This window comes from Dama dama, chromosome 23, assembly GCF_033118175.1.
Source record: "Dama dama isolate Ldn47 chromosome 23, ASM3311817v1, whole genome shotgun sequence".
Classification (NCBI taxonomy): Eukaryota; Metazoa; Chordata; class Mammalia; order Artiodactyla; family Cervidae; genus Dama; species Dama dama.
The window spans coordinates 78,492,687-78,520,013 of NC_083703.1; the positions used below are offsets into that span (position 1 = coordinate 78,492,687).

At 52.6% G+C, this 27,327-nt stretch overlaps 1 protein-coding gene across 3 annotated transcripts in view; it reads left to right on the forward strand.

The window, feature by feature from the left end:
* The window catches only part of BCAS4 (breast carcinoma amplified sequence 4), a 56,710-nt gene that overhangs the window by 4,538 nt on the left and 24,845 nt on the right, over positions 1-27,327 (forward strand). For 2 of the 3 annotated variants that reach the window (XM_061127514.1, XM_061127512.1), the window contains exons 2-4: positions 12,054-12,125; positions 19,845-19,946; positions 26,200-26,334. In XM_061127514.1, coding sequence (XP_060983497.1) covers positions 12,054-12,125; positions 19,845-19,946; positions 26,200-26,334 — 309 coding nt within the window. The remainder of the gene's footprint in view (positions 1-12,053; positions 12,126-19,844; positions 19,947-26,199; positions 26,335-27,327) is intronic. The other variant, XM_061127513.1, reaches the window with a different exon arrangement.

Sequence of the window (27,327 nt, forward strand, 5' to 3'; positions counted from 1 at the left end):
CCCTGGGTCTCAAGACAAAATGTAGAAGAGACCATTTCTTTGTGGAAGCAAAGACTATTGTGTCCAACCTGCAGACACCATGTGCCTCTGGGAACCCTGGCACATATCTTATTCTTTTGACCTACTGGTCCCCTTTCTGCTTTCAAATTTTGGATGTTCAGATTAGAACCCTGTGGGTGGATTCCAGGGCACAGTTTACTGAGTCTACTATGTCTTGAGATACAGTTCTGGGTTAGTTTATTCCTCTGATCCTTATGGTGGACTTGCTGTGGGCCAGACAGTGTGCCGGGCACAGGGGAGAGGCCAGCAAGGTAGACGCAGCGCCTGCTCTCAAGCACAGGAGATGAGCCGGCTAGGAACGATCCTACAGTTAGCGAACGGTGGTATATGCCCCAGGGGAGACACCTGGGGGCTGTGATGGAGACACACAGGGAGGACTGGAAGGAACATCAGGCAGAGACCTGGCATCGTGTGCTAGAAGCAAGGAAAGATGATGACCCAGGAGGTGCCCGAGTGGGTGGACCTCAGTGATCAAGGAGAGAGTGGGCAGGGCCAGACCAGAGCCTGGAGTCAAAGGGAGGAGCCTGGAATTTGATTCTAGGGGGTCATGGATGGAAGCTGTGAGCAGGGCCGGGCTGGGTGTGAGCAGGAGAAAGACAGGATCAGACCTGTGGATTTGGTGCAGTGCCGGAAGGAGCTGAGGGGCTGGCGCGGCCGCAGGGGCACCACCGGTGTGGACGTCCAGGTGACGTGGGCTGAACCGGCCGGGCTCCCTGAATCAGAGCTTTCAGGGGTGTGTGAGTCAAGGCCACAGTGGGCGCTTGGAGAAGGGCAGTGTTTCTCAGAAGAAAGTTCGTGTTTTCCCCGGGGCAGAACCGCCCAGCAGCGGAAGGACCCATTCCCGACTCTGAACAGTCTCTTATCACAGGACATCTGGGCTTTGGGGGTGGGTCACCTTGGAACCGTGGCTAAATGCTCCCAGTTTGCTGACTCTCAGCATTGGTCAAGAAGCTTGGAAACAGGTTCCCCAAAGGTGGGAAGTAGCCCTGGTGTCCACCCGCGCAGGCTGGTCACGTAGGGATGCTTCTGCACAGGGGGCAGCTCACGGTTGCAGCAGGAGTCCGCTCTGAACACACCATTCTGGAGCCAGGGGAGAAAAGAAGATGCCCAGAGGTGTGTGTGGTGTAAATACAAACTTTGAGGGCAAAAAACACTTATCTCATGCATCTATATAAATAAGAGATGAAGATAGATCCATCTCTGGGGGGTGGGGGAGTATGGCCAAGCTGTGAGCACTGGGGTAGGGCGTGGTCCCCAACTTCACCTCACATTGGCCTCATCTGTGACCTCCATCAACGACGAGAAGAACTGCTGCCTCCCTCCCCCACCCCCAATACCCTCATTTCATTGGTGTGGGCACCTCCTGGGCACTGGAATGCCCAAAGCTTTCCAGCAGAATTGAAAAGCCCGGGATGACCAAGACTGATTTGTCTGTTGGAAAGTCCCCGTGGCTGCTGACTGTTGGGGGCACCCAGGAGGCACCCCAGGCCTGGGGATCTGGACTTGTAAGCCCTCTCCGGAGATCCTGATGGTCAAGCTGGTGGGTAGCTCACGACTTGCCTCCCTGCAAGCGGGACCTGCCGCAGGCCCGGAGTGCTGTCTCCCCGCCCCCTGCAGAGGGCAGAAAACCCTTCGATTCTGCCTGCTGCCGTGTCTACACCACCGGCTACTGACTCCTCATGTATCAATTGAACCAGCATCCTTTGCAGCTGTGTGCCCCGCACTGACCCCACCTGCGCCCCTGCCCTGGTCAGGCTGCGTGGTGGGAGGTCAGCTCCAGAGCCACAGGGCCTGGGTTTGGATGTCGGCCCTGCACCCCCTCCGCCCTTCCTCCCGAGCTGTGGGGTTGGGGGAGGTGATGCCCGGGCGATGCTTGGCTCAGAGTCTGGCCCACAGTAAGTGATGGGCAGCATTAGCTGCGATTATCCATTTATTCATTCTGTAGGTGTTTCCAGAACAGGTACTGGGTGTGGACTCCGAACCGGGTGCTGGGAAGTAAGAGTGCAAGGGAGGCACGCCCACCCGCAGGGCTCCCCGAACCAGTGGGAGAGGGGCCAGGACACGCACTGATAATTCTACTCCGTGTTTGCAGGAGGGCGATTTCAGCCTCCACTTGCGCAGAAGATGGTGAGTTCTCACTAGCATGACCTCCTGGAGGCCTGGAAGTCCAGGATTAACTTTCTCTATCTGTGTACAGGAGGCCAACCGTAGATCCTAGTTTTTGGTTTGCAAAACAGTTGCTCCTTCCATGGTCCACATGAGCCCTCGGTTCTCTTAAACTGTTTCAGGATCTGAATTGATTCCTTGGGGCAAATGTGGTGGACATTTGGCCTGTGGGTTCCTCTAAGTGGATTGGAGTTGATTTGATTTTTAAATAATTTTATTTATTTTTGGCTGTGCTGGGTCGTCGTTGCCGCTCAGGCTTTTCTCTGCTTGTGGCGAGCGCAGGCCCCTCTCGGGTTGTGGTGTGCAGGCTTCTCGTTGAGGTGGCTTCTCTGTTGCAGATCACGGGTTCTGGGGTGCATAGGCTTCAGCAGTGGCGGCTCCCAGGCTCCAGAGCACGGGCTCAGTAGTTGTGGCACGCGGGCTTCGTTGCTTCTCGGCATGTGGGATCTTCCTGGATCAGGCTTCCCTGGTGGCTCAGCTGGTAAAGAATCCGCCTGCAAAGCGGGAGACCTGGGTTCGACCCCGGAGTTGGGAAGATCCCCTAGAGAAGGGAAGGGCTACCCACTCCGATATTCTGGCCTGGAGAATTCCATATAGTCCGTGGGGTCGCAAAGAGTCGGACAGGACTGAGCGACTTTCACTTTACACCTGCACTGGCAGGTGAATTCTTTACCACTGAGCCACTAGGGAAGCTGGGAGTTGATTCTCTTTAAATCGGTTTTGTTTAAAAATAAACACTGTGTGCGCATGGTACGAACCCAAAGGTCCCTGTGACCGCGGAGCGCCGCGTGAGGCCCCGCCCTGCCCCCATCCCGGCCACCCGCCGCCCCCATCGGCATCCTGCTTTCTTCACTCCTGTGTCTCAGCTCTACACGTGAGTGCACGGTGAGCTGGGCAATTGTTTCTAGCTGCCAAACAATCTCACCGTCTGTCTGAATGGTAATTTAGGTATCCGTCCCTCTCCTTTTGCCATCACAAAGTATTACAATGAGTATCTCTGTACCTACATCATTCTGTATTTGTGCAAATATGTCTGGAGGATAAACACCTCGCGGGGGAATTACAGGGTCCAAGGATACCTGCTTTTAAAATTTAAGGGGGACTTCCTTGGTGGTCCAGGGTTGGGGAGTCTGCCTTCCGACGCAGGGTACTTGGGTTGGATTTCTGGTTAGGGAGCCAAGATCCTACATGCTGCACGGCAGCTGAGCCCGTGTGCCACAGCTAAGACCCAATGCAGCCAAAGATCAATAAATAAATATTAAAAAAAATTTTTTTTTAGTTGCTGTTGCCAAATTAACCTTCTTGTCAGGGTCAGGGCAAGAATAGTCAGCCCTTTTGGACATTTAGACCTCAAGGTCAAGGGTCCCTTGGGGATGGGAACGCTTTCTTGGGCTGCTTTGGGGGCCTGGGAGGAAGGAGTTCCCGTGTCTCCTCTTTGGGAAGGGGATTATCATCTGATGGGCCAGGCCCCTCTGGGTTTGAGATTCCAGCGCAAGGAAAGACATTTCCTTCCTTTGCTCTTTCCAGGCCTTCATTCGTGGCTTGCCCCAGCTTCCAGGATCTTTCTGACATCAATCCAGCCTGTTCATCCCGTGCCCAGAGACGAGGCTGCTTCTGCTAAAGGCCTTTACTGAAGGTAAAGGTCTGAAGCGGCCGTCTGAAGGGGCCACCATGAGTGCTTTTGGAGAAGAGGAGGCATTCTTAATTTACCTGCCCTGAGTGTGGGCAGGCCTCACAGTCCTTGGGCGGGGTTCATTTTCACCCCCATCCTGCACTCATGGACCCTGGCCCAGCCTGGCTGGGGGAGAGAGGAGCAAGGTCAGGCCAAAGCACCAAGTGTTAAGCAAAAGCTGAACCCACCCCACCCCCCAGACTTGATCTGGTGGCACGTGGGTGTCCTATGGTTGGCCCAGTGATCTGATTTGTAAAATGCTAAGTAGACGCCAACTCTAAAAAAAAGTGGAGTTTTCACATAAAAATCCTAATGTCTGGCTTTTCTAAAAATGTTGTGACAAAAGGTGTAGATCTTCAGTGGCCTTGTTTCCAGGCTGAGCAGAGCTTGTGTTTTCTAGAAGGATTCTCCAGACAGAGAGAGAGAGAGAGAGAGAGAGAGAGAGAGAGTGTGTGTGTGTGTGTGTGTAAGCAGTGTTATTGTGATATAATTCACATAACGTTCAGCCCACCATTTAAAGTATACAGTTGCATTCAGTTCAGTTCAGTCGCTCAGTCCTGTCCGACTATTTGCGACCCCATGGACTGCAGCACGCCAGGCCTCCCTGTCCTTCACCAACTCCTGGAGCTTGCTCAAACTCACGTCTGTCAAGTTGGTGATGCCATCCAACCATCTCATCCTCTCTTGTCCCCTTCTCCTCCTGCCCTCAATCTTTCCCAGCATCTGGGTCTTTTCTAATGAGTTAGCTCTTCGCATCAGGTGGCCAAAGTATTGGACCTTCAGCATCAGTCCTTCCAATGAATATTCAGGACTGATATCTTTTAGGATGGACTGGTTGGATCTCCTTGCAGCCCAAGGGACTCTGAAGAGTCTTCTCCAACACCACAGTTCAAAAGCATCAATTTTTCGGCACTCAGCTTTCTTTATAGTACAACTCTCAAATTCATACATAACCACTGGAAAAACCATAGCTTTGACTAGATGGACTTTTTTCGGCAAAGTAATGTCTCTGCTTTTTAATATGCTGTCTAGGTTGGTCATAGCTTTTCTTCCAGGGAGCAAGCATCTTAATTTCATGGCTGCAGTCACCATCTGCAGTGATCTTGGAGCCCAAAAAATAAAGTCTGTCACTGTTTGCATTGTTTCCCCATCTATTTGCTATGAAGTGATGGGACTGGATGCCATGACCTTAGTTTTTTGAATGTTGAGTTTTAAGCCAGCTTTTTCACTCTCCTCTTTCACTTTTATCAAGAGGCTCTTTAGTTTCTCTTTGCTTTCTGCCATAAGGGTGGTATTATCTTTGTATTTGAGGTTATTGATATTTCTCCTGGCAATCTTGATTCCCACTTGTGTTTCATCCAGCCCAGCGTTTCTCATGATGTACTCTGAATATAAGTTAAATAAGCAAGGTGACAATGTACAGCCTTGACGTACTCCTTCCCAATTTTGAACCAGTCCATTATTCCATGTCCAGTGCTAACTGTCGCTTCTCGGCCTGCATACACATTTCTCAGGAGGCAGGTCAGGTGGTCTGCTATCCCCACCTCTTTAAGAGTTCCCCGCGGTGTGTTGTGACCCACACGGTCAGAGGCTTTGGCAATTTCCCTGCTTTTGGTTTATTCAGGTTGCACAACCATCAGCCACAATCCATTTAAAACACTTTTGTCATCCCCAGAAGAAGCCCTGTCCCTCTTCACTCTCACACCACCAAGAATCCCCTGAACGACTTTCTGTTTCTGAAGAGTGGCCTGTTCTGGACATTTCATAGATGTTTGTGCTTGAAAGACACTGGGAAGCCAGAGGGGTGAAGGCCACATTCCGCTTGCAGCGAGGCTTGTTTGGCCACCGTTGTTGTTCGGTCGCTCAGTCGTGTCCCACTCTCTGAGACGCCCTGGACTGCAGTGCACCAGGCTTCCCTGTCCTTCACCATCTCCTAGAACTTGACAGTCACAGTGTTAACTTTTTAGGTTAGTTTTCAACATTTTCAAATTGGGAGAGTGTGTAGGAAGACCTCTATCACTGTCCATCTTGAATAAAACCAGTTTGGTGCATTCCCACCTGGAATGAGCCACTCAAACCAAGCGGCAGGTGTCCTCTGTAGATGGGGTCAGGGGCCTGTTGGCCACAGTCTCCACCCCTCCCTTTTGTCTTCCTGCCTGAGTGTCAGCTGCCATTTATTACCCCGCTGATGCTACTGTTTCTTAGAGAGAAGTAAAAAGTCTCTGTCAAAAGTGGGAAACTGAAATAAGCAATGTGAGGAAAATATCTTCTTAAGCTTGGCTTCTTCTCCCTAGCATTCACTTCCTACCTGGCTTCCATGTCTTTCTGAGTTTGGAGACCCCAGTGCGTCACAGCCCTCTCCTGTGTGGGTGGAGCATCATGCCAAGAGTAACCTAGAGAAAGAACTTACCAGACCCTCCTCAGCTTCCTGCTCAAGACAGAGGAAGTCTGAGGCGTTCCCCCCAAAAACACTCTTTCACATGGGGAAACAGGCACGGGGATGGTCAGAGGCATCGTTAGGACCACACAGCGTGAATGGGAGAGCGGGACTCAGGCTATCCCTCTTCCAAGAGAGCACTTTTCCTCCTTCTGGCCTTTCTCTTTTTTCCTCTCTCCTCTCTTTCTTGCAACAAATATTCATTGAGCATTGTATTGGTTACCGGTTGCCAGGTAACAAACCACCCCCAACTTCAGTGGATAAAAACGACCCCCACTTTAGAGTGCATGATTGTGTGGTTGGCGGGCTCCTCTGAGCCATTCTCTCCCGTGGCGCTGGGTGGGCTGCCCCACGGGGCTGCAGACAGCTGGGGGTCCGCGGCAGCCGAAGGTCCAGCATGACTGCACTCGTGTCGGGCGGTTGGTACTGGCAGTTGGGGGCGCCTCGGTTCTCCTCCACGGCCGCTCGTTCTCCGGGACTGCTCTCGCCCTGTGGCCTCTCAGACGACCAGAACTGCCTGCTGTCGTCTTCCAAGAGGGTGAGCCAGAAGCTGCAGGGTCTCTAGTCTCGGAAGTCAAACGTGGAGCAGCGCGTTGCTTCCACATTTTATTGGTCAAAGCAAGTCCCAGGCCAGTTCAGGGGTGGAAAGCAATGACGCTGCCTCCCCATGGGCAGAGGAGCAAGGCCATATTGCGAAAAGACATGGAGAGAGTTGGAAGGCTGTCTTAGGAAACACAAGTACCTACTATGTGCCAGGCATTATTTTAGGCCCTAGGGGCACAAAGGTAAGTGAAACGAAAACCCCTGTTCACCAGGAGCTTTCATTCTGTTGAGGGAAGATGACAACAAATAAGTAAAATATGTAGTAAGTTAAATGGTGATGCAGGTTAAAGAGAGAGATAAATTGGTGCAGGATGGGGCATGGCAGGAAAGCTACAAGACCAGGGAAGGCCTCACAAAGAAGAATCATATGGACAAAGGCTGGAAGGAAGTGTGAGAGAAGCTTTACCAGTGACGGGAACAGCAAGTGCAAAGGCCCTGGGGTGAGGACATGGTTGGCATAGTTGGTGGGGCGTAAGCAGTCAGTGATGAGGTCAGAGAGAGGTGGAGGGCTGGGATGGTGTGGGGCTGGGGAGGCCCCCAGTAGGTGTTTGCTGACTGAGGCAGAAGATACAGTAAAAGTTAAGATATAATCCATGCAATATAAAATTTACCATTTTAGAGTATACAGTTCAGTGGTTTTTAGTATATTCCCTATGTTGTGCAGACATTACCACAACCTAATTCCAAAACATTTCCATCACCCAAAAAAGAAGTCTCATAACCATTAGCAATTATTCCCTGCTCCTCCCCACCCCGCACCGATTCCATGGGGGAGACAACCACTAACACACTTTCTGTCTCTGTGGATTTGCCTCCTCTGGACATTTCACATAAAAGGAATCATGTAAGGATTATTTTCAAGGATTATCAACATTGTAGCATGTATTAGAGCTTCATTCTTTTTTATGGCTGAATAGTATTCCATCCCATGCACATGTCACATTTTGTTTGTCCATCCATCAGTTTATGAACATCAAGTTATTTCTACTTGTGGGCTATTAGGAATAATCTAAAAGTTTTTCTGTAAGAACCTCTGTTTTCAGTTCTTTTGGGTACATTGCTGAGTCATAGGGTAACTGTTTAACCTTTAGAGGTTGGTCTCCAAACCAGGCTTGTTTCCAAAACAGCTGCACAATTTCACAGTCCCACCAGCAGTGGATGAGGGTTGCTTCATATCCTCACCAACATTTGTCACTTGCCATTTTTGTGATCATGGCCATCCTAGTGGCTGAGGATGGTAGAGTGGAAGATTGTGAGCTGAAAAGGGCTTTGGTTTTAACAGAATCTCTAAGGACCAGATTGAAGGGGAGCAGAAGAGGAAGGAGGGGACTAGTGAGTAACAGCCTGCTGCAATGGTCCCGTCAAGGGGGAGTGGTGCCTTGCACCAGAGTGGTGGTGAGGAGTGGTTGGATCTGGGATGTATTGTGAAGGCAGAACTGAGAGGGTTTGCATAGAGGATGGATGGGGTGAGGGGTGGGAAAGAATGATGAGCCAAGGATCCTCCCAAGTGTTTGGCCTGAGCACCTGGATGATGGAGTTTCCATTTGTTGAGCTGGAGAAGACCACGGATGGTGGAGGATCTTTTTGTGTTTTCTTGTGCCAGTCGCTGGTGGACAGGGCCAGTCCTTTTTCGGTTTTTGGCACATCTGGCTGGGAAGTTGGCTTGGCACTTTGGGAGAAATCAGGGGGTGTGGAAGAAGACAGTAAATCATAGTTCACACGTATTAAAAAATGCCCACCTGCCATCTCCACTGGTCAAGCCCTGAATGTCACTTAAAGAGGAACCACTTGCTTCCCTCCCCTCAGGGTGGGACAGTTTCTGCCCAGGGAGGTGCAGAGGATGATAAGGGCATTCATATTGCTTATGGGCTGGGTTAAAAAGGCATGTGGGTTGCAGCCTGCAGGAATCATACTTCTGGGGCCACTTTCTGGGAGAAAATTGTCCGCTGAATGATTTGTGGGGCACAGTGGGGTGGCTGATCCTTCCCTGTTGGTTGGGAATGTCTTGGGACCTGTCCCTCCCTTAGCTGACCAGGCAGTCAGCAGATCATTTCTTCACTCTCCTCCTGCTGCTCTGTGACCCCCTGGGTACCAGGAGGGGGTGGGGGGGTGAGGGTGACTGTAGTTGACAGGCAGCTGTAAGGTGGGCACGCTTCCCCCTCCCCAGAGAGCACCTTGGTCCTTACCAACTTCTGAAGTCAGAGAGGTCAGATGTTGGCTTCTGTATTTATTAGCTGTGTGACTTTGGGCAGGTGACTTAAGCTCTCTGATCCTCTGCTTCTCAATCCATAGAAAGAGGGAAATTATGGCACCTGCAGGAGAGAGTCTTTGTGAGAATCAAAGGAGATAATTCATATGTAGTGATTTGCCATTTCTTCTATTATCTAGTGAGAGAGATCCATAAAGCTACCGTTTATTCACGCTTACTGCATGCCCACACCCTGTTAAAGGACTTAGCCACAGCATGAAGTGGACCTAGCAACCCTGCCAAGTGGGCGTGGCCCTTCTTGTCCCGGGTGAGCCAGCCCAGATGCCCAGCGGAAGCCACTGGGTTAAGGTCCCACGGCTGGCAGAGGGAAGATGGGGTTAGAACTCAGGACTGACTTTCTTCCTGAACGTGCTTGGAGAGTTCCAGAGCTCTTCCTGCGAGCAAAGAACTGCACGTGTGTCTTGGGAAGAGGTCACCCAGCCAGAGGTCCTTCGTGTCCCTCCGGGGTTCCGTCTTCCTAGGCATGTTTGGACCTGGGGTGTAGATCATCTTGGGGTTTCCCTGGTGGCTCAGACACTAAAGGATCTGCCTGCAATGCAGGAGACCTGGGTTTGACCCCTGGGTGGGGAAGATCCCCTGGAGAAGGGAATGGCAACCCACTCCAGTATTCTTGCCTGGAGAATCCCATGGACAGAGGAGCCTGGTGGGCTACAGACACGACTCATCTAGACTGTGCTTCATCGCGGATCTCTGCCCTCTCCCGTTTCTCGTGCTTTCCTCTGTGTCCAAAGGAACCACCAACCTCCCCCCTCCCAGCTCAGTGGCCTCTCAGCTCCTTCTTTCTCCCTTAGTGCATTAAGGACATTTTTTTAAAACCATGCTCTTCTTTTTGGGGGGTGGGAGGGGGAGCTTCCTGTGTGTTTCCAATCCCCCTTCCACTGTGGTCCCCTTCCCCTGTCAAGCCTCCTCCAGTCAGGCACAGAAATAGTCCCAGCTGTGAGACGAAGGCTCCAGAGTTTAAAATTGCAGCTCTGTACTATTTATACTCCAGCCGGAAAGAGGTTTTTTTGCACTGCCGTTTATTTGGTTGTGGTAGTGACGGCCTAGGCTGCAGGCGACAGCTCCTACACTGTATAAACATTTCTCTGGGGACAAGTAGGCGCTGAGGGCAGCCTTCAGGTAAGGGGGCAATGCCAGGCCTGCCCAGAAACGCCTGAGAACACCTCCCTGCAGCAGAACAGTTCGGCCTCGTAAGCCAGAGAAAGTGCTTCATGTTCCAGCCGAACTTCCTTCTGAGATGCCTGGTTATTAGGGGGAAAAAAGACAAAAAAGCAGGTATTTTATTCGTCATGAAAATAGTACATGCTTGAGGGGGAAAAGGGTTCAAACTACTCCTTTACGCAAGTGATTGAAGCAGACTCTTCATGTTCTGTTTTGCTTGGCCCACGAAGCATTAAAATGGAAAAATAATTTTTTAAAAAATATGTGCCACTATTTAAAAAGTGGGACATTTTCTATAAAGTTAAAATTTCTGGCTTCTCTTAAAAATGGAAGATTCTGGCAACCTTAGCCTATTGTTGTCTGATTTCTCTGAATGGCTGGGTGCTCTCAAACTAGGCTAGTGCTTCTCGAGTCACTCCAAGCCCCAGAGGCCTGCTTCATTCATTTGCCTTACTCCACAGTCTTGGTAACTTTTGAGTTTTGGACCCTTCACATGACATAAACTATTCAAAGCTCCCATATCAGACTGTATTCTCCAGTTCCTACTCCCCAGGGCTAAATAAGCACGATTAGTAGGGTCTCCAGATAAACTACAGGATCCCCCGTCAAATATGAATTTCAGGTAAACAACAAATGCTTTTTTAGTCTAAGTATTGTTGTTTAGTCTCTAAGTTATGTCTGACTCTTTGTGACCCCATGGACTGTAGCCCACCAGGGTCCTCTGTCCATGAGATTTTCCAGGCAAGAATGCTGGAGAGGGTTGCCATTTCCTATTCCAAGAGATCTTCCCGACCCAGGGATCACACTTGCATCTCTGGTGTCTCCTGCACTGGCGAACGCCCTGACTATCTGCAGGTTGGTACATGTCATTCAGGTGGCTCCAGTGGTGAAGAACCCGCCTGCAATGCAGGTGACATAATGAGACTCGGTTGGATCCCTGGGTCAGGAAGATCCCCTGGAGAAGGAAATGGCAACCCACTCCAGTATTCTTGCCTGGAGTATCCCACGGACAGAGGAGCCTGGCGGGCTACAGTCCATGGGGTCGCAAAGAGTCAGACATGACTGAATTGACTTAGCATGCACGCACATGTCACTCCGGTTGAAATGAGATGAGGTAAAATCCCACTGTTGAAACATGCACATTTCTCGGTGTTCATATAAGGACAGTTTTATATTCTGCCTCTTGCAGTTAGTTCACTGTTTCTCTCCAGGGTGTTTCTCAGGAGGCATTTTTCGGTGTTGATAAGAGCAGGCTTTGAGGCTGGGGGCTCAAACCTACCTGAGAATGTGGGCCCTGACGCTTGTTAGCTATGTGACCTTGAGCAGGTTCCCTTACTTCTTGGAGCCTCAGTTTCCTTATCTGGACCACGGATGGTGCTAAGGGGCACTTTGTTATCTCCAGTATTTATTTTTCTCCTTTCTTTTGAGACCTGCATAGAGCAGATGGTCCACAGTGGCTTTAACCAGAGTGGTTAGAGGAGTCCACAGGCGTCAAGACTGCCACTAGCACTTCCAGGTTTCAAATGAGGCTTGAGAGGTTTTGAAAAGGCAAAGTAGGTCTGGAGGGAACTGGGCAGATAATCCTAAGATTTAGTTTGCTTTAAAAAAAAAAAAGAAAAGAAAATGAAGGGCGTTTGTCTCCCTGGAAACCACTTGCTAATCTCCAGGATATTGTCTCTTTTCAGGCGAAGGAGGTGGAGGAGACCATCGAGGGGTTGCTCCTCAGGCTGGAAGAGTTTTGCAGCCTGGCTGACATGGTGAGTGGCTGGCTGACATGGTGAGGGCCTGCCTGGGAGGCGTGGGTCGAGGCCCAGGCCAGGCTTCAGGGCCCTCCTGGGCCTCCCTGGGGAGCCATCTTGGTGGTGGCTTAGCGAGCAGGAGGCGTGGGCAGCGGCCGGCCTGGGGAAGCCACCCTCTCTCTCTCCTCCCTCTCTCTCTCTCTCTCCACACAAGGCTCCCTGAGGCGGCCATCTTGTTAACGCCCTTCCCCCCGAGACGCTTTCGCTCCATGGAGGAGGCGGGAGTCGGCCACCAGGTGGCGCTCTCGGCCCCGATGCGGGGCGCCGACCGGCGGGGATGCGAAGACTATATTTAACTTTCCTCGCCCGGCGCCGCTCACCAGGCAAACGTGGAGACAGCCAGGAAATGGCTGAAGGCCTGGGAGGCCCAGGGGGAGCCTCCCGGCCGGGCCCTGGGCCTGGCGGGGTCGGGCATGGAGTGCCTTCCTGAGCCCTTTGCTGGCTCCACTGTCGCCTCTTCCCCTGCTGTGTGGGGACGGCTCCTCCTGGCTGGAGGGAAGATGGTGCCCTCGGCCAGGAAGACGAGGTCTCCGGGATTGCTGCCAGATAGATGTGGGGCCCTGAGGAGCACTGACGGAATCTTCTGGAAGTTCCCAAGCTTATTAAAGGCGCACCAGCAGCCAGGGTTCGTGGTTTCTGTCTGGAGGCCCAAAGGGTTGAGCTCCATGTTGGGAACAGGCCTGCCTCTCCCCGGAGCCCCGGAGCGGGCTGGGTGCGGCCGTGTGGAACGGCCCCGGGTGTCTGGAGACGCGGTGGTGGGAGCCCAGGGAGCCACGTGTGCTGAGCATCTACTCTGTGCCAGGCTCCGTGCGGAGCCTGCTTCCCGTGTCCTCCCGTCTCACCTCAGAGCAGCCCGCCATGATGGGTGCAGCCCTATCCCCGGACGTTCAGCGGATATCTGAGCGCCTCGCTGCGCCAGCCCCTGGGGACACTGCAGTGAACAAGACAACAGACGTTCCCACAAGGACCTGCGTGTGTTTTTCTCTCGAGAGCCGAGTTTTTAGTTCAGATGTGGGTCCAGGTGGGAACCAGGTAACGAGACGGACTTTGAACAGCCTGAATAGTCCTTTCTTCATCCGAACATTGTGCGCCTTCTCCGGCTGGTCCCTTGAAGAGCCTGAGAACGCAAAGAGAGACCAATCTGTCTCCCTACCCCCCGCCCCCTGCCCCTCTGATCCCCTAGGTTACCGGGGAAACCGATCTGTGCATCAACGCTGGCCTGGAGGTGTGTACCAGGTGCAGAGTGGAGGCTTTGTGAAGGGAAAGAGCTTCTAGAAGGAACCAGGCACATAATCTCAAGATTCGGTTTGCTTTAAAATATATATATATATATATATATGAGGAGCAGAGGTGTTAAATTCTGCCTGGAAAATTGGGGAGGCTTTGCAAAACAGGTGGTGATTAATTTGGGGTTTGAAAGAGGAACGAGAAGAATTCAGTTGCTGGGAGTGGGGGGTGGGGGTGGCAGGCATCCAGGCAGAGGGACTGGTCTGTGGGGGCGATGTGCTGGGCGCAGCGGGACTGATGTGGGCCCCCACGGCAGGGTTATTGTGAAGGTGGTAGGGACAGGCGATCCTGGGACATCTTTGATTTCAGATCCCAGCCCATCTTCCTCCTGTGATGAGAGACCCACTCTCCAGCCTTTATGAGAGCTCTGGACAGAAGCCCGCTTGGATAGACAGAAAGGGGTCCAGATAAGGCTAGTTTTACTAGCCTTAAAAACGTCAAGGCTTCCCAAAGCCTGCGTTTATCTTGCCAGGAGGCCCAAGGTTGCATGCAGCATGGAGAAGGTCCTTTCTGAACTCAAAGTCTAGAGATGCATTGATGCAAAGGTTTTAAATCCAGAGGTCACAGGATGACCTGCGGGCCCAATCCTGCCTGCAGACATGTTGGATGCTTCTGGGAAAAAAGAAAGGAGGGCTAAGCGGCTGACATTTATAGAATGTCATGCAAAAAAAAAAAAAAAAAAAATCTGAATTTCCGGCTTCTCTTGGAAAAGCAACGATCTGTCTTCCACTCGCATCCCCCCACCCCTTGGGTGCTTTCTCTCACCCGGCCAGCATCAGCCGGAGCCCCTGTGGAGAGCACACGTGCTCTACAGCTTGTCACCGTCCCCGTGGGAGCCCCCGACTCCCCTGCAACCCGCCAGCGGCATCCATCCCGCGTGTGTGTCTTCTATGGTAGAGAAAATTTCTCTGTGCTTCGGGCCCTACTGAAAGCAGGCATATATCAAACAGAGCAAGAGAGTCCTGTGTTTTAAGAAATGGAAAAGAGTGCACTTCTTTGAAAGTAAAGACTATTTCTGTGCGCTTATATGCAGATGAGCATGTCTATGTCATAACAGAACGCACCTAGTATGATGCTTTTGTGGCCCTTGGAGGCGTTTTTTTATTTTGCAGTCCCTACGATGAGGCTCTGCGCTGATGCCATTTAGATTATAGAAACCCTGTCAGTCCCACCAGCTGATGGTTAGCTTATCCGGTGTGTCTGTGCTGGGGTGTCGTGGACTCCACGGTACAGAGAGAGATCTGTCCAGCTAGTGGCCCTGGCTTGGGACCTCCTTTTTTCTTCTGATCCAAGCTAGAGACAAGTGGGGACCTGTGGGAGGCAGGTGATGTCACAGCACAGAGCACCATCCCCTGCTTTGGCCTTTGTGAATACCAATCAGGTTAGAGGTCCCAGAGAGGCTGGGCTCCCCGGTGCCAGTCCAGAGAGAAACACTTCATTTCTGATGAAATCAGGCTACTGGAAATGAGAGTCCGGTTTCCAGTCTGTTGTATTAAGTCCTCTGCCAGCCTGTCCCAGATCACTCTTGAGTAAGCAGCGTTCACACTGTGTGCTCAAGACCTGTTCTGACCTTGGATGTAATGCCCCTTGCCATCACCCCAGGCTCTGACGCTTCCCAGTGTGAGGCTGTGGTCATCGTCACTCACCTCTCTGTGCCCTGATTTTCTCGTCTGTGAAATGGAGATGGTGGTTGGTTCCGAGTATCTATGGCAGCATCAGACTGCCCCAAAACTTCGTGATGTGAAACAACCATGAGTTTATCACTTGGGCCAAGACAGGGCACAGAGGGTACGGTTGGTCTGAGCCAAGTGGCACCTGCTGGGGTGAGGATGTCCAGGGTGGCTCCTTCGCTCACTTGTCTGATGTCTCAGCTGGGAGGGCTGGGTGGCCGGGGACTCGTTGGCCACATGGGCTTTCTTGTACCATGGCAGTCTGGCCTCCCGGAGCCAGCATTCCAACAAACACAACGTAGACATCTCTGAAGCCTTGGGTATGGCAATTGACAGAGAGTCACTTCTGTCGTATCTTATTAGTCAAAGGAGCCACATAGCCTACCCAGATCCAAAGGGAAAGGACATAGACCTCTCTTCTTCATGGAAGGAATGTGTGGCCATCTTTCATCCACCGCACATGGTACCCATCTCCAAAGAGTCATCGTGAGGAATAGACAAGGCAGGGGTGTGCCCTTTACATCCACTAGAATGACCAGAAGGCAAAAGACAATAGCACGTGTGGATGAGGGTGTGGGGACGCTGAAACTCCCCTTCATTGGCTGGTGGAAATACGCAAAGGGACAGTCACATGGAACACATAGCCGTTTCTTGTAAAGTCAGACATATACTTACGCTGCATCCCAGCAGTTCTAATCCTAGATAATAACCCACGAAAAATGAAAACAAGAGTTCAGAGACTTGCTGATAAATGTAGCAACGCTAGTATCTGTCAGCAGTTTTAGTCGTTGGAGTCTTTTGTGACCCCATAGACTGTAGCCCATGGATACTCTGTCCGTGGAATTTTCCAGGCAAGAATACAGGAGCAGGTTGCCATTTCCTGCTCCAGGGGATCTTCCTGACCCGGGGATGGAACCCACGTGTCTTGCATTGGCAGGCAGATTCTTTACCAGTGAACCACCAGGGAAGCCCCGGTCAGCAGTAGAAACCAGTAAATAGGGAATTCCCTGGCGGTCCAAGGGTTAGGACTCCGTGCTGTCACTGCCAAGGGCTCGGGTTTAATCTCCGACTGGAGAACTAGGGTCCCACAAGCCTTGTGGCATCGCTGAAAAATAAAATAAAAAGAACTGAGTAAACAAGCTGTTGTTTATTCATATGCTGGGATGCACAGCCGCGGAAGAGAATGACCAGCCATATACAACAACACGGGTGATTCTCACAGACATGCTGTTAAGAGAAAGAAGCTGGACACAGGAGTACTTCCTGTGTGGGGCTCCGTAATCTGAAGTTTAAAAACAGGCAAAACCAGTCCCTGTGATGGAAGTCAGATAGAGGTTAGCTTTGGGTGGGCGGTCATGACTTCACGGAGGCTAGAGGGAGTCTTATAAAGCAAGGGGTGTTCCATGGGTTGGTCTGGTTCCACAGATGTAAGCACATATACCAGTTCATCAAGCTGTTGACTAAAGCCTGGGCTCTTTACTGTATATCATTTGCACCCAATTAATAATAATTGCTTAGCACAGTGCCTGCTATGTCTTAAGTGACCCGTGAATAGGAGCTACTGAGGTCATCAGCGTCATCAGTTTCAAAGCACCAGAGGGTCATGCCACCCATGAGTTTATCCACACAAACTAGATTTGTGAGGCTGCTCAGCTCAGTGCCCTTGGGGGCTTGGGCAGCTTGTCTGGGCCCTCTGAAACCCCAGTGGCCTTGGACCCACCTTCTGGCAGGAAGCGGACTCTCCCCTGTCTCACGTAAGTGGAGAAAACTTCCTGTTGGCCTTGGCCCAGCAGTTGCATTTGGCATTGGTGTGTGTTCTTAGGTCAAGTGCATTTGGCTCTCCTTTCTGGGCCCTGCGTCGTCCAGGACAGCCGCGTTTGCTCTGTGATAACCCCCTGCATCCGCTGCCCAGACTTCAGGGCTCCGGAGACCAGCTCTGGGGAGTGGAAATGACAGGCTCCCAGGTCCATAATCCTGGCTGGAGGTTTGTCCGAGCAGAGGCTCGGAAAGCACTGATTCTTCCTTGCCACCTTTGTTCTGAGCAGTAGGCACAAGCGTGAACTCACATGTCTGTGATGTGATGATGTGAAGTGGGTTGGATGTAAGAAAAGCAATGTCTTCCTTTCCTTACACTCCCCTAGAAGATGAAACACTGTAGGGCGTGGCCATGGACACTATGTTGGGGAGACTTTAGGGAGCGGTGGAGGCTGTGGTTAACCCAAGGAGGCCATTGTCACCCGGCTCCAGCTGATTGTTGCCACGTGGAACATGGGCTCAGTGTGGCTGGGGCCTTCTGGCTTTTCACAAGAAGCTAGAAATCTGAGTTTCTAAGGGGAACGTCCTGAACTTTAGATCTTGGCACCTAGATTGGTTATACTTCTGGGGCTTTAAGCATTACACAGGCCAGCTCTGCATGGGCCTGCTGGAACACATCTGCAGACCTCTGGTATTAGCAGGTGGCCTCAGACCCAAAGAATCCACCATCTCCCACTTTGCAGCTGTGTGACCTTGCCCAGATGATGTGGCTTTTCTCAGTTTCGTCACCTATGCAGTGAGGTTGAAGAGCGAACAGTTCCTGCTGTTCATCATTCACGTGATGAATGCTCCTGGATGTTGGTGTCCCGCCCTCACTGGTTTTTGCCATTTGGTTCCCAGCTTACTGGGAGCCCAGGGGAAGGCTTGGGGTTGTTTCAGACGCCCTCCATTTTCCCCTCAAGGACCTGCAGGCTGCCTTCCGGGCAGGAGTGGACAGCTGCCCTCACCCTCAGCCAGGGGAGAGGCCTCTGCAGACAGGGGCCTTCCTGCTCGGCCCACAGACCCTTGACCTTCCAGTTCCTGCAGATCCGGAGGAAGGCGGGGAGTGGTCCCTGAATCTTCTCTCTACCACGTTCCCTTCACCCCATGGGTTGCTAGGTCCAGTCCCTGCTGATGCTCACGTGTTTCCCCTTTTTAGAAATCAGCAGGAAAAAAAAGATCTGCCTTTGATCCTGGTGCTCCCGATTGACACGAGTTTCCTGTTCTTCATTGTATCTTAGCAATTTCTCCTGAGGTTAGCCTTGTTTGCTGACAAAAGTCCATCTAGTCAAAGCTATGGCTTTTCTAGTAGTCATGTATGGATGTGAGAGTTGGACTGTGAAGAAAGCTGAGTGCTGAAGAATTGATGCTTTTGAACTGTGGTGTTGGAGAAGACTCTTCAGAGCCCCTTGGATGGCAAGGAGATCCAACCAGTCCATCCTAAAGGAAATCAGTCCTGAATATTCATTGGAAGGACTGATGCTGAGCTGAAGGTCCAATACTTTGGCCACCTGATGCAAAGAGCCAACTCATTGGAAAAGACTCTGATGCTGGGAAAGCTTGAGGGCAGGAGAAGGGGATGACAGAGGATGAGATGGTTGGATGGCATCTTCGACTCAATGGACATGAGTTTGAGTAAGCTCCAGGAGTTGGTGATGGACAGGGAAGCCTGACGTGCTGCAGTCCATGGAGTTGCAAAGAGTTGGACACAACTGAGCAACTGAACTGAACTGAACTAGCCTTGTTGAGGGATAGGCTTCTCTCTAGACATTCAGCCTGGGGGAACAAGGGAGGATATTGAGCACTTTTCCCTATTCCTGCTGACAAATGCAGGTGCCTGTGGGAGCTCCAGCATAGGCTTGGAGCTTGGCTGAAAACAGGTTGCCAGCTGACCCCACACAAGCTAGACCAGACTTGGAAGGGCCTGGGAATATGCATTAGGCTTCCTCCAGGGGATCTGGATGCTCCTTAGCACCTGAAAGTCATATGTATACTGACTCTCTGCATGATGAAGATGTGATAACATGGAAATTGTATCTCTCTCTCTCTCTATCACACACACACACACACACACACACACTCTTAAGGATTAGACTTGTCCTCTTGGCTCTGAAAGAAAATGGAGGCTTGTGTCCAATCTCAGTGATTAAGAGGAAGATACAACTTCCCAAACTTCACAGTCACTTTTGGGGTCCTTCCAAGCAGAAGAAACTTAAGTGAGATGCGTGATGTGCAGGAAATACTTCACACAGTGGCTACATATAGGAAGCACCGTGAGAGTGAGATTTGTGGTTATCATTATTAGTGTTAATGATTACTATTAACTCTTCTCATTAGGGCTTCCCCAGCGGCTCAGACGGTAAAGAATCTGCCTGTAATGCAGGAGGCCTGAGTTTGATCCCTGGGTCAGGAAGATTCCCCGGAAAGGGAATGGCAACCCACTCCAATATTGGTTTCAGTGGAACAAAAACTCGACTTTGCTCAACTTTAATTTAGGGGAAAGATTTTGATTCTTTCCATTTGGTCCAGTTCAGTGGTTAATAAAATAAAGATACTTAGTTTGAAGCTGGTGCTGTTTTAGATGTTTGCAGGGGACAATTAACTCCCTTTTCCAGGGGATCTTCCCAACCCAGGGATCGAAACCTGAGTCTCCTGCATTGCAGGCAGATTCTTTACTATCTGAGCCACCAGGGAAGCCCAGTTAATTTGTAGCTCAGTAAATCACACCTGGTTGGGTCTGGGTCCCCAGGGGCAGTGACATCGGTCCCTACCTGGGACTCTGGGTCATTCCTGGGCCTGTCCCTGGGCAGGGTGACACTTGGTGTCTCGGCCACTGGCGAGGTCTCTGCAGAGCCTGGCCACCCCCAGAGCAGGCGGAAGCAGGGGCCGGAGCAGGGGGGCTCATGAGCTGTCCTGTTCCCTGCAGATCAGGAGCGACACCTCACAGATCCTGGAAGAAAACATCCCCCTCCTTAAGGCCAAGGTGGTGGAAATGCGTGGCATCTACGCCAAAGTGGACCAGCTGGAGGTGAGTCCAGGGTAATTAACTTTGTGAGCCTGTGGACTTGTTCTGACTCTTCTGGCCTCTCTCCCAAGACGCTGATCTGGCGTTGATAGTGTTAGGCCCTAGACCCAGTGGAGGAGGTGGGCAGCTAAAAGGGGCCTATATGGTATTTTTAAAATATAACAAATATGAATTTATATAATCTCATTTTAAAGTCGGGGTACTTTCTATAAAAACCTGAATTTCAAGCTGCTTTTTGTCATTTATTTATTTTTGGCCATGCCACACAGCTTGTGAGAGCTTAGTTCCCTGACTAGGGATTGAACCTGAGCCACGGTTGTGCAAGTGCGGAATCCTAACCACTGGACCGCAAGAGACATCCCTAAGCAGCTTTTAGAAATTTAGCATTTCTCAGAACTCTGGGCCCATATTTCTTTAAATAGTTTGATCTGTTTACTTTTTAAGGTGTAAATACATAAAGTGTACATATCATAAGTGTACAATTCAGTGAATTTTAACATGTATCAACCCCCATGGGGGCTTCCCCGGTGGCTCAGCGGTAAAGAATCTGCCTGCAATTCAAGAGTCGCAGGAGACGCAGGTTCAATCCCTGGGTTGCGAAGATCCCCTGGCAGAGGGCATGGCAACCCACTCCAGTATTCTTGCCTGGAGAATCCTATGGACAGAGGAGCCTGGCGGGCTACACTCCATGGGGTTGCAAGGAGTCAGACACGCCTGAAGAGACTGAGCGCACACACGCGTGAACGCCCACATGAAGATGGCCCAGGTTGAGAAACTGAGCCTTTCCACCCCTGGGGCTGTTTCCTGGTAGAATTGGCGCTCAGACATGGCGTGGGCTCTTATTTCTCCACAGTCCCCACCCCGCCCTGTTGCCTCCCGCTGACTTAGTTCACCGGCCTTTTGTCTGTGTGGGCGCCGGGCCAGGTGCAGGGTATCTCATTTGCTCCTGGCTGCTTCCCGTCTCCCGGAGGAGGGGCACGAGTTCCTCAGGGTCAGCCCCTTCCCAGGGATCACACAGCTGATTCCATGAAGCGGGGGCTTCAGTTCACATCCACGAGAGCCCAGGCTTTTCCTCAAACTGGGGCCCTTGGGCCGGGCTCCTGGCTCCTTGCGCAGTGAAAGACCAGGAGGCTGGAAGAGGCTTCAGGGTAGCAGAGGTGGCCTGGACTGGACGTGAGCCCCCCTAGTCTGCCCAGGAAGGGAGCCAGTGGTGGGCCCTGGAGTTCGCAGAGAATTAACATTCTTGTCAGCAGAGGAGGCAGGAATATAATTAAAACTTTGCCCTTGGAATAGCTGATTCATTTGAATTTTATTCCACACGTTTGAAGGACAGAAAAATGCAAAGATGTGCAGCCCTGCTTCTTGCCTGGCTTGGGCCGCCCCACCGCATTGTTTCCTTGGCACTCAGTCTCCTAACGCTTATTGAGGGCCTATTTGATGCCGCTGCAGGCCCTCACAGCGAGAAGGACAGAGTTCAAGGCTGTGGCTCCTGCCAGGAGAAACAGCAACCGAGTGTAACCATTGTGTTTCCTGGGGCTGCTGTGACAAGTTATCACAAACGGAGTGGCTTCAAACAGCATGAACTAAGCATCTTACAGCTCCAGAGGTCAGCAGTCTGAACCGTGGCAGCAGGAGTCAGCAGGGCCGGCTCCCTCTGGGGGAGAATTCCCCTCCTGGCCTTTGCCAGCTTGCATCTCCCAGCTCGTGGCACCTTCCTCCCATCTTCAGAGCCACAGCACAGCATCTTCCAGGCTCTGTCCTCCTCTGAGTCTCCTGCTTCTGTCTTATAAGGACCCCCGTGATTACCAGGATAGTCTCCCCAGCTCAGCATCTTTTTCACACCTGCTGAGTCCCTTTGGCCATGGAAGGTGATATGTTCACAGGCCCTGGGAGTGAGGCTGGGGACCTTTGGGTGGGGTCATTACTCTGCTGCCCACATTCACCAAGGGTGATTTCAGAGGCGTGTGCTCTGGAGGGCAGTAGGGAACGGGCAGTGGACGCTCCAGGCCCTGGAGCGTGAGTGGAAGGAGCTGTGTTGAGTGGGAGGGGCAGGTGGGCGGCACAGCCCGGGTAGAGGTTCAGTGGTGGGAGGCTCTGGGCTCTAGGCAGCAAGGAGATGATGGACCAGAAGGATCTGAGATGGCCAGGTTACAGGGGCAAGGGGGGTGATGACCACAGTGGGGCTGGAGATGCCAGCAGGGTCCAGGACTGCTGTGGGCAGCCAGGGATGAGAAGGCCAGCCCCAAGCCACTCCTCCTTGTTCTCAGGGAACAGTTGGAGCTGAGACGCACTCTCCCTTCCCATGAGGTGTGAATCTTCAGGCCGCCGCAGTCGCCACTCTGACTTAGAGTCTGCCACCATCGAGACCCTTTAGCATTTGCCTCCTGTCAGCCCTCTGGGCTGCTGTTTTCTGTAGAGCAGAGAGAGATTTCTCTGCAGCTGGGCCCTAGTTAAAAAGAAGAAAAACTGCATTGGTCCAAGAGGGTCATGGATTTCAAGGCAAATGGGAGACTCGGTATTTCCTGCTGAGCTACATGCGACATAAGACGTAGGACCTGATCAGAACCCAGCGTTGTCCTGAGGCAGATGGATTCCTCAGATCTGCCCCTTGGAGACTGTTTTTTGTTTGGGGTTGTTTTTATTTTTTTGACTGCACCCTGCGGAATCTTAGTGGCCTGACCAGGGATCAGAGCGGTGCCCACTGAATTGGAGCACAGTCTTATCCACCAGGCCACCGGCGACATCCTGGGTCTGCACCGCGGGTTGCTCACTCCCCTCGCGCGGTCAGCTTCCTCCTCCAGGTGGGCTGTGTCGTCGTGAGGGTGTGAGGCTGGCCCCTGGCATCCTGCAGGTGCTGGGGAGGACAGGCTGTCACTGCGGGGGTGCCCGCAGGCCGAGAGCCGGGATCCAGTGCCTGCTCATCACTCTGCCCAGCCAGCTGGAGGCTCTGGGGAGCCCAGGAGCACTCTGCGCCTATATCACTGTGACCCGCTGGGGGCCGGGAGGCTTGAGAACCGTGGGGGTGACCTCTCAGACCAGAAAAAACTAAGTTACTGAGCAAGTGCTGTGACCCAGGGCCTCTAAGTGCTTTAGATGAAAGAACTTGCTTACCCCTCACAGCAGAGCAGGTCCTGGTATTGGTCCTGTTTTATAGAGCGGTGAGTCACAGAGAGGTGAAGGGATTAGTCCAGGGTCGCACAGCCGGGGAGTGGTGGAGCTGGGATTACAGAAGTCCGTGCTCCTGATGCCTCCTCAGTGCTGGGCGCTGGCACCGTCTGGACCCGGGCCTGCCCTGAATGCCGGGGCCTTTGTCACAAGGATGCAGGCACATCAGAACTCACACCTGTATTTTAAGACCACGTCTCACCCCTCCCCTCCTCCTTCCCTTCCTTCCTTCCTCCCCTCGCTTCTGATAATAAAAGTGGTTCGTTTTCACTGTAGAGACAATTATGTGGAAGTCACCTCTGCTCCCAAGGGCGGTCACAGCCCCCAGCCGTCCCCATCTGTGCCCTCTCCTCCCCTCTCCGCATGGATGCCTGTCGGGGTCGTCCCGCTGCCCCCGTCAGCTTTCCTGACCAGGTTCGGCCTCTCCCTGGCCGCGGCCTGGCCGGCCTGCCCTCCCTGGTAGGCGTTTTGGAGGCAGATCAGACCTCGTGAGCGCACATTCCTCCGCGTCCCTCACACTCCCCACCACAGTGGCATTAACACAGGGAGCGTAAAATTGGAATCGGCTGCAGGGAGGGCCTGCAGGACTTCCTTCTGTGCTTTAAAGCCAGATGTGCCAGCCGGTGAGGCCAGGGGAAGCGGCCCGGCCCAGGGCTCCTCCTGTCCCCCTCCACCCAGCACACACACACACAGAGACACACACACACACATACAGTTGATGTGCCTTATTCAGAGCCTTTCAGCTCTGCCCTTGCCAGAACCATAGGGCAGCAGCTGCACAACAGTGCTGCCGTCCGGGTTCATCCAATGTTTTTTTGCTGAGGATGCGGTCATTCATTTATTCACTGACTCTTGCATGTGTGCCTTCATTCCTGGGTGTGCATTCATGCATAGATGCATTCATATGTGTATGCGTTATTCATGTGTGTGCACCTTCATTCACGTGTGCATTCATGTATGTGTATGTTCATGCATGTGTGCATTCGTTCATGTGTACACGCATCATTCATGTGTGTGCGCCTTCATTCACGTGTGCATTCATGTATATATACATTCATGCATGTGTGCATTCATTCATGTGTGCATGCATTATTCATGTGTGTGCGCCTTCATTCACGTGTGCATTCATGTATGTGTACGTTCATGCACGTGTGCATTCGTTCATGTGTACATGCATTATTCATGTGTGCGCCTTCATTCACGTGTGCATTCATGTATATATACATTCATGCATGTGTGCATTCGTTCGTGTGTACATGCATTATTCATGTGTATGTGCCTTCATTCACGTGTGCATGCCTTCACCCATGCACACACGTGTTCTCCTGTGCGCACTCATCCTCTCACGCGTGCATGCGTTCCTGCCTCCGCCATCCAGCCGAGCAGGCCCTGGTCGTGGCCTGGTGAACAGCACTGACTCAGCACCTGCTCTTCCAGAACTCACATTCTGGAAGGAGATGGACCCTGAACCGGCAGACAGGAAGTTGAGAGGGCGAGGAGAGCGAAGAAGACGGGGACTGGGCAGCTCTGCGGTGGGGCCGCGTTAGCCTAGGTGGTCGGGGAAGGCCCCTCTGTGGAGGGCCCAGCGGACTCAGGGCCTGGGAGAAAAGCAGGGTTCACCCATGGAGAAGAGAGGTGCCCCGGCAGAGAGAGAGCTGATTCAAAGGCCCGGAGGAGGGTGAGGCTGGGGTTTTCGAGGAACCAGAGGGAGGCCTGGGTGGGACACAGGGAGGGGGCAGAGCGGGTGCTGGGCCTTGCTGGGTGGGTGGGCCTGGGGCCTTCCATCTGCGGAAGTGGGGCTCCCCCGTGGGGCCTGGCGCTGAGAGGGTCTCCGGCCTCTTCCTGATGCAGGAAAACATTCTGCATTTTCCTTTGGGAACGGAGAGGCCCACCGAGGGGAGGCTTGTCTGAGATGGACCTGGAGTCGCCACTTTTGGCGGCCTTCCCGGGTGTACGAGCAGTGCACGCACACGTGACACATGCGAACACATGCGCATGTACACACAACACACACATGCACACAAACGCAGGTGCAGATGCCGACGCACGTGCACCCAGCACACAGACACAGCAGAAGTCACAAACAAGTGGGCCTGCACAGCCTTTTTTTAAACGTTCCGGATTTATTGCTGACATTGTTAAAAACTAGACGTTTTTCATGAAATCTGAATGTCCTGTTTTTTCTTTTTAAATGATGTTATCTGGCATTAACTGAGCTCTTAATATGCCCTGGGCACTAAACTGCTGAGCAGGGTTGATATCGTTATGATTCCTGCTTCACAGATAGTAAAACTGGGAGGTAATAGAAATGAAGTAACCTGGCAAAAGGCATATGACCAGTGAGTGGTAGACCCCTGGGTTCTAGTCCAGCGGGTCAGACCCCAGCCTTCTCTTTTCTCTTCTCAATATTGGAGGTTTTGCAGTAGAGCCCCAAGCTGAGTGACCCCCGGGGCCAGGGACCTGGTATTCCAGCTCACCAGCCTATTTTCAGTCTGTTTCACTCGCTTGTCACCTGCCTGCCCCTTGGTGGTTTCTGAGTGTGAGACTTCCCAATACCCATCAAATATTAAACCGAGCAATTTTGGGGAATTCCCTGGTGGCCCAGGGGTTAGGACTCCACGCTTCCACTGCTGGGGGCACAGGTTTGATCTCTGGTCAGGGAACCAAGAGCCTGCAAGCTGCGCGGCATGACCAAAAAAACCAAAAAGAGAGCGATTTCTAAAAACTTCAGTTTTCATAAAGAAGGTCGTGCAGCCCGAGCCCCCTCTCTGCTGCTGCCTAGCTGTGTGACTTTGGGCAGGTGGTCCGACCTCTCTGACCGTTGGTTTCTCCCCTCTGTAAATAGTCTAAACAGAGGGTCACTAGGGGAAGGAGAAAGGATAGGAGTGGAGGCTCGGCAGGCCGGGGCCCCAAGAGGAGGCATCACTGTTACCCTCAGGGTTTCTGAAGGTGCTCCCAGCAAGGCACCAGCGAGCCTGAGGTCTCCCAGAGCCTGGCGCCGGTGGGGCAGGCGAGAGGGAGGCTGGAGGCACTGGCTGCTGGCGGCCGAGGGAGGCAGCCGTGGCATCTCGTCTCTCCGCTCCCCCGACAGGCCTTTGTCAAGATGGTCAGACGGCACGTCTCCTTCCTGGAGGCCCACGTGCTCCAGGCCGAGCGGGACCACGGGGCCCTCTCGCAGACCCTGCGGAAGTGGCTGGGCTCCTCGGGGCTCCCCGCGCTAGGGAACGTGAGTATGCCCACCTCCCCGCCCCCTCCCAGACCCCGGAGCCGGGAGAGGGGCACCGGAAACGGGAGTTCAAAGGACACGGCTGGCTTCTGCAGACAGGAAGCGGCGTCTGGCTGGCTGGTGGGGCGCTGGCCGGGCGGCTGGGCTTCGCAGACCCTCTCTTGGGTGCCCCTGTGTGTCCTGAGCGGAGGTGCAGTGGCTGCCCGCCCCCTCATCCACAGTTTAGTCAATGCCTGCTGTTTGCCTAGCACGGGTCTGTCTGGAGTTCCTGCACTGGTGAGAGACAGCTCCTATCCCTTCCTTCCGCATCTGAGGCTCAGGGCCATTTCCAGAATTCAGGTGGGGTTCCCCATCCCAGGGCACGAGTCAGCCTCCAGCTGACCAGAAAGGCGGGGCACCGTGGGAGGGGCAGCGAGCGCACAGCTGGCCAGGGCCTCTCCCTCCCACATTGCTACTTCCTTGGAATCTTCCCTATGCAAAAGGAAGGGTCCTTGTGCCCCTTATACTGGTGGAAAAACTGCCATGTGCTGCTTACCTGCTTGCCTCCAGGTGAGAGACTGCCCCAAAGCCAGTAGCAGCTGGATTGTGGTATCAGAGTTCATGGTCTCAGAATTCTTACTGATCCTTTAGAGCCCAAGTTAATGTCACCTCCTCTGAGAAGCCCTCTGGGATTGCGCTCTCTCTAGACAGATGCGTTCTCTTGCGCCTTCCAATGACAGTGAGGTCAGGAGCGGCCTCCTTGGTCCTCCTCTCCCTCAAGTTATGGTGACTATTGCAGGGTGACCAGGAGCCCCCCAGTCACACGGTGCTCTGCCCACCGATGGCTCAGAAGCACCACCGAGGAGGAAGGACAGAGGTCCTGGCTGCCTGCTGTCTGGAGCAGGTAACCTCACAGTCGGGCCTGCCAGGTCCTTGGGCTCTGCACCTTACAGTCTTTTTCTGTAACCCGCACGGCTGTCCCTTTGTGGTTGGCACCAGTGCCTTCCTTTAGTG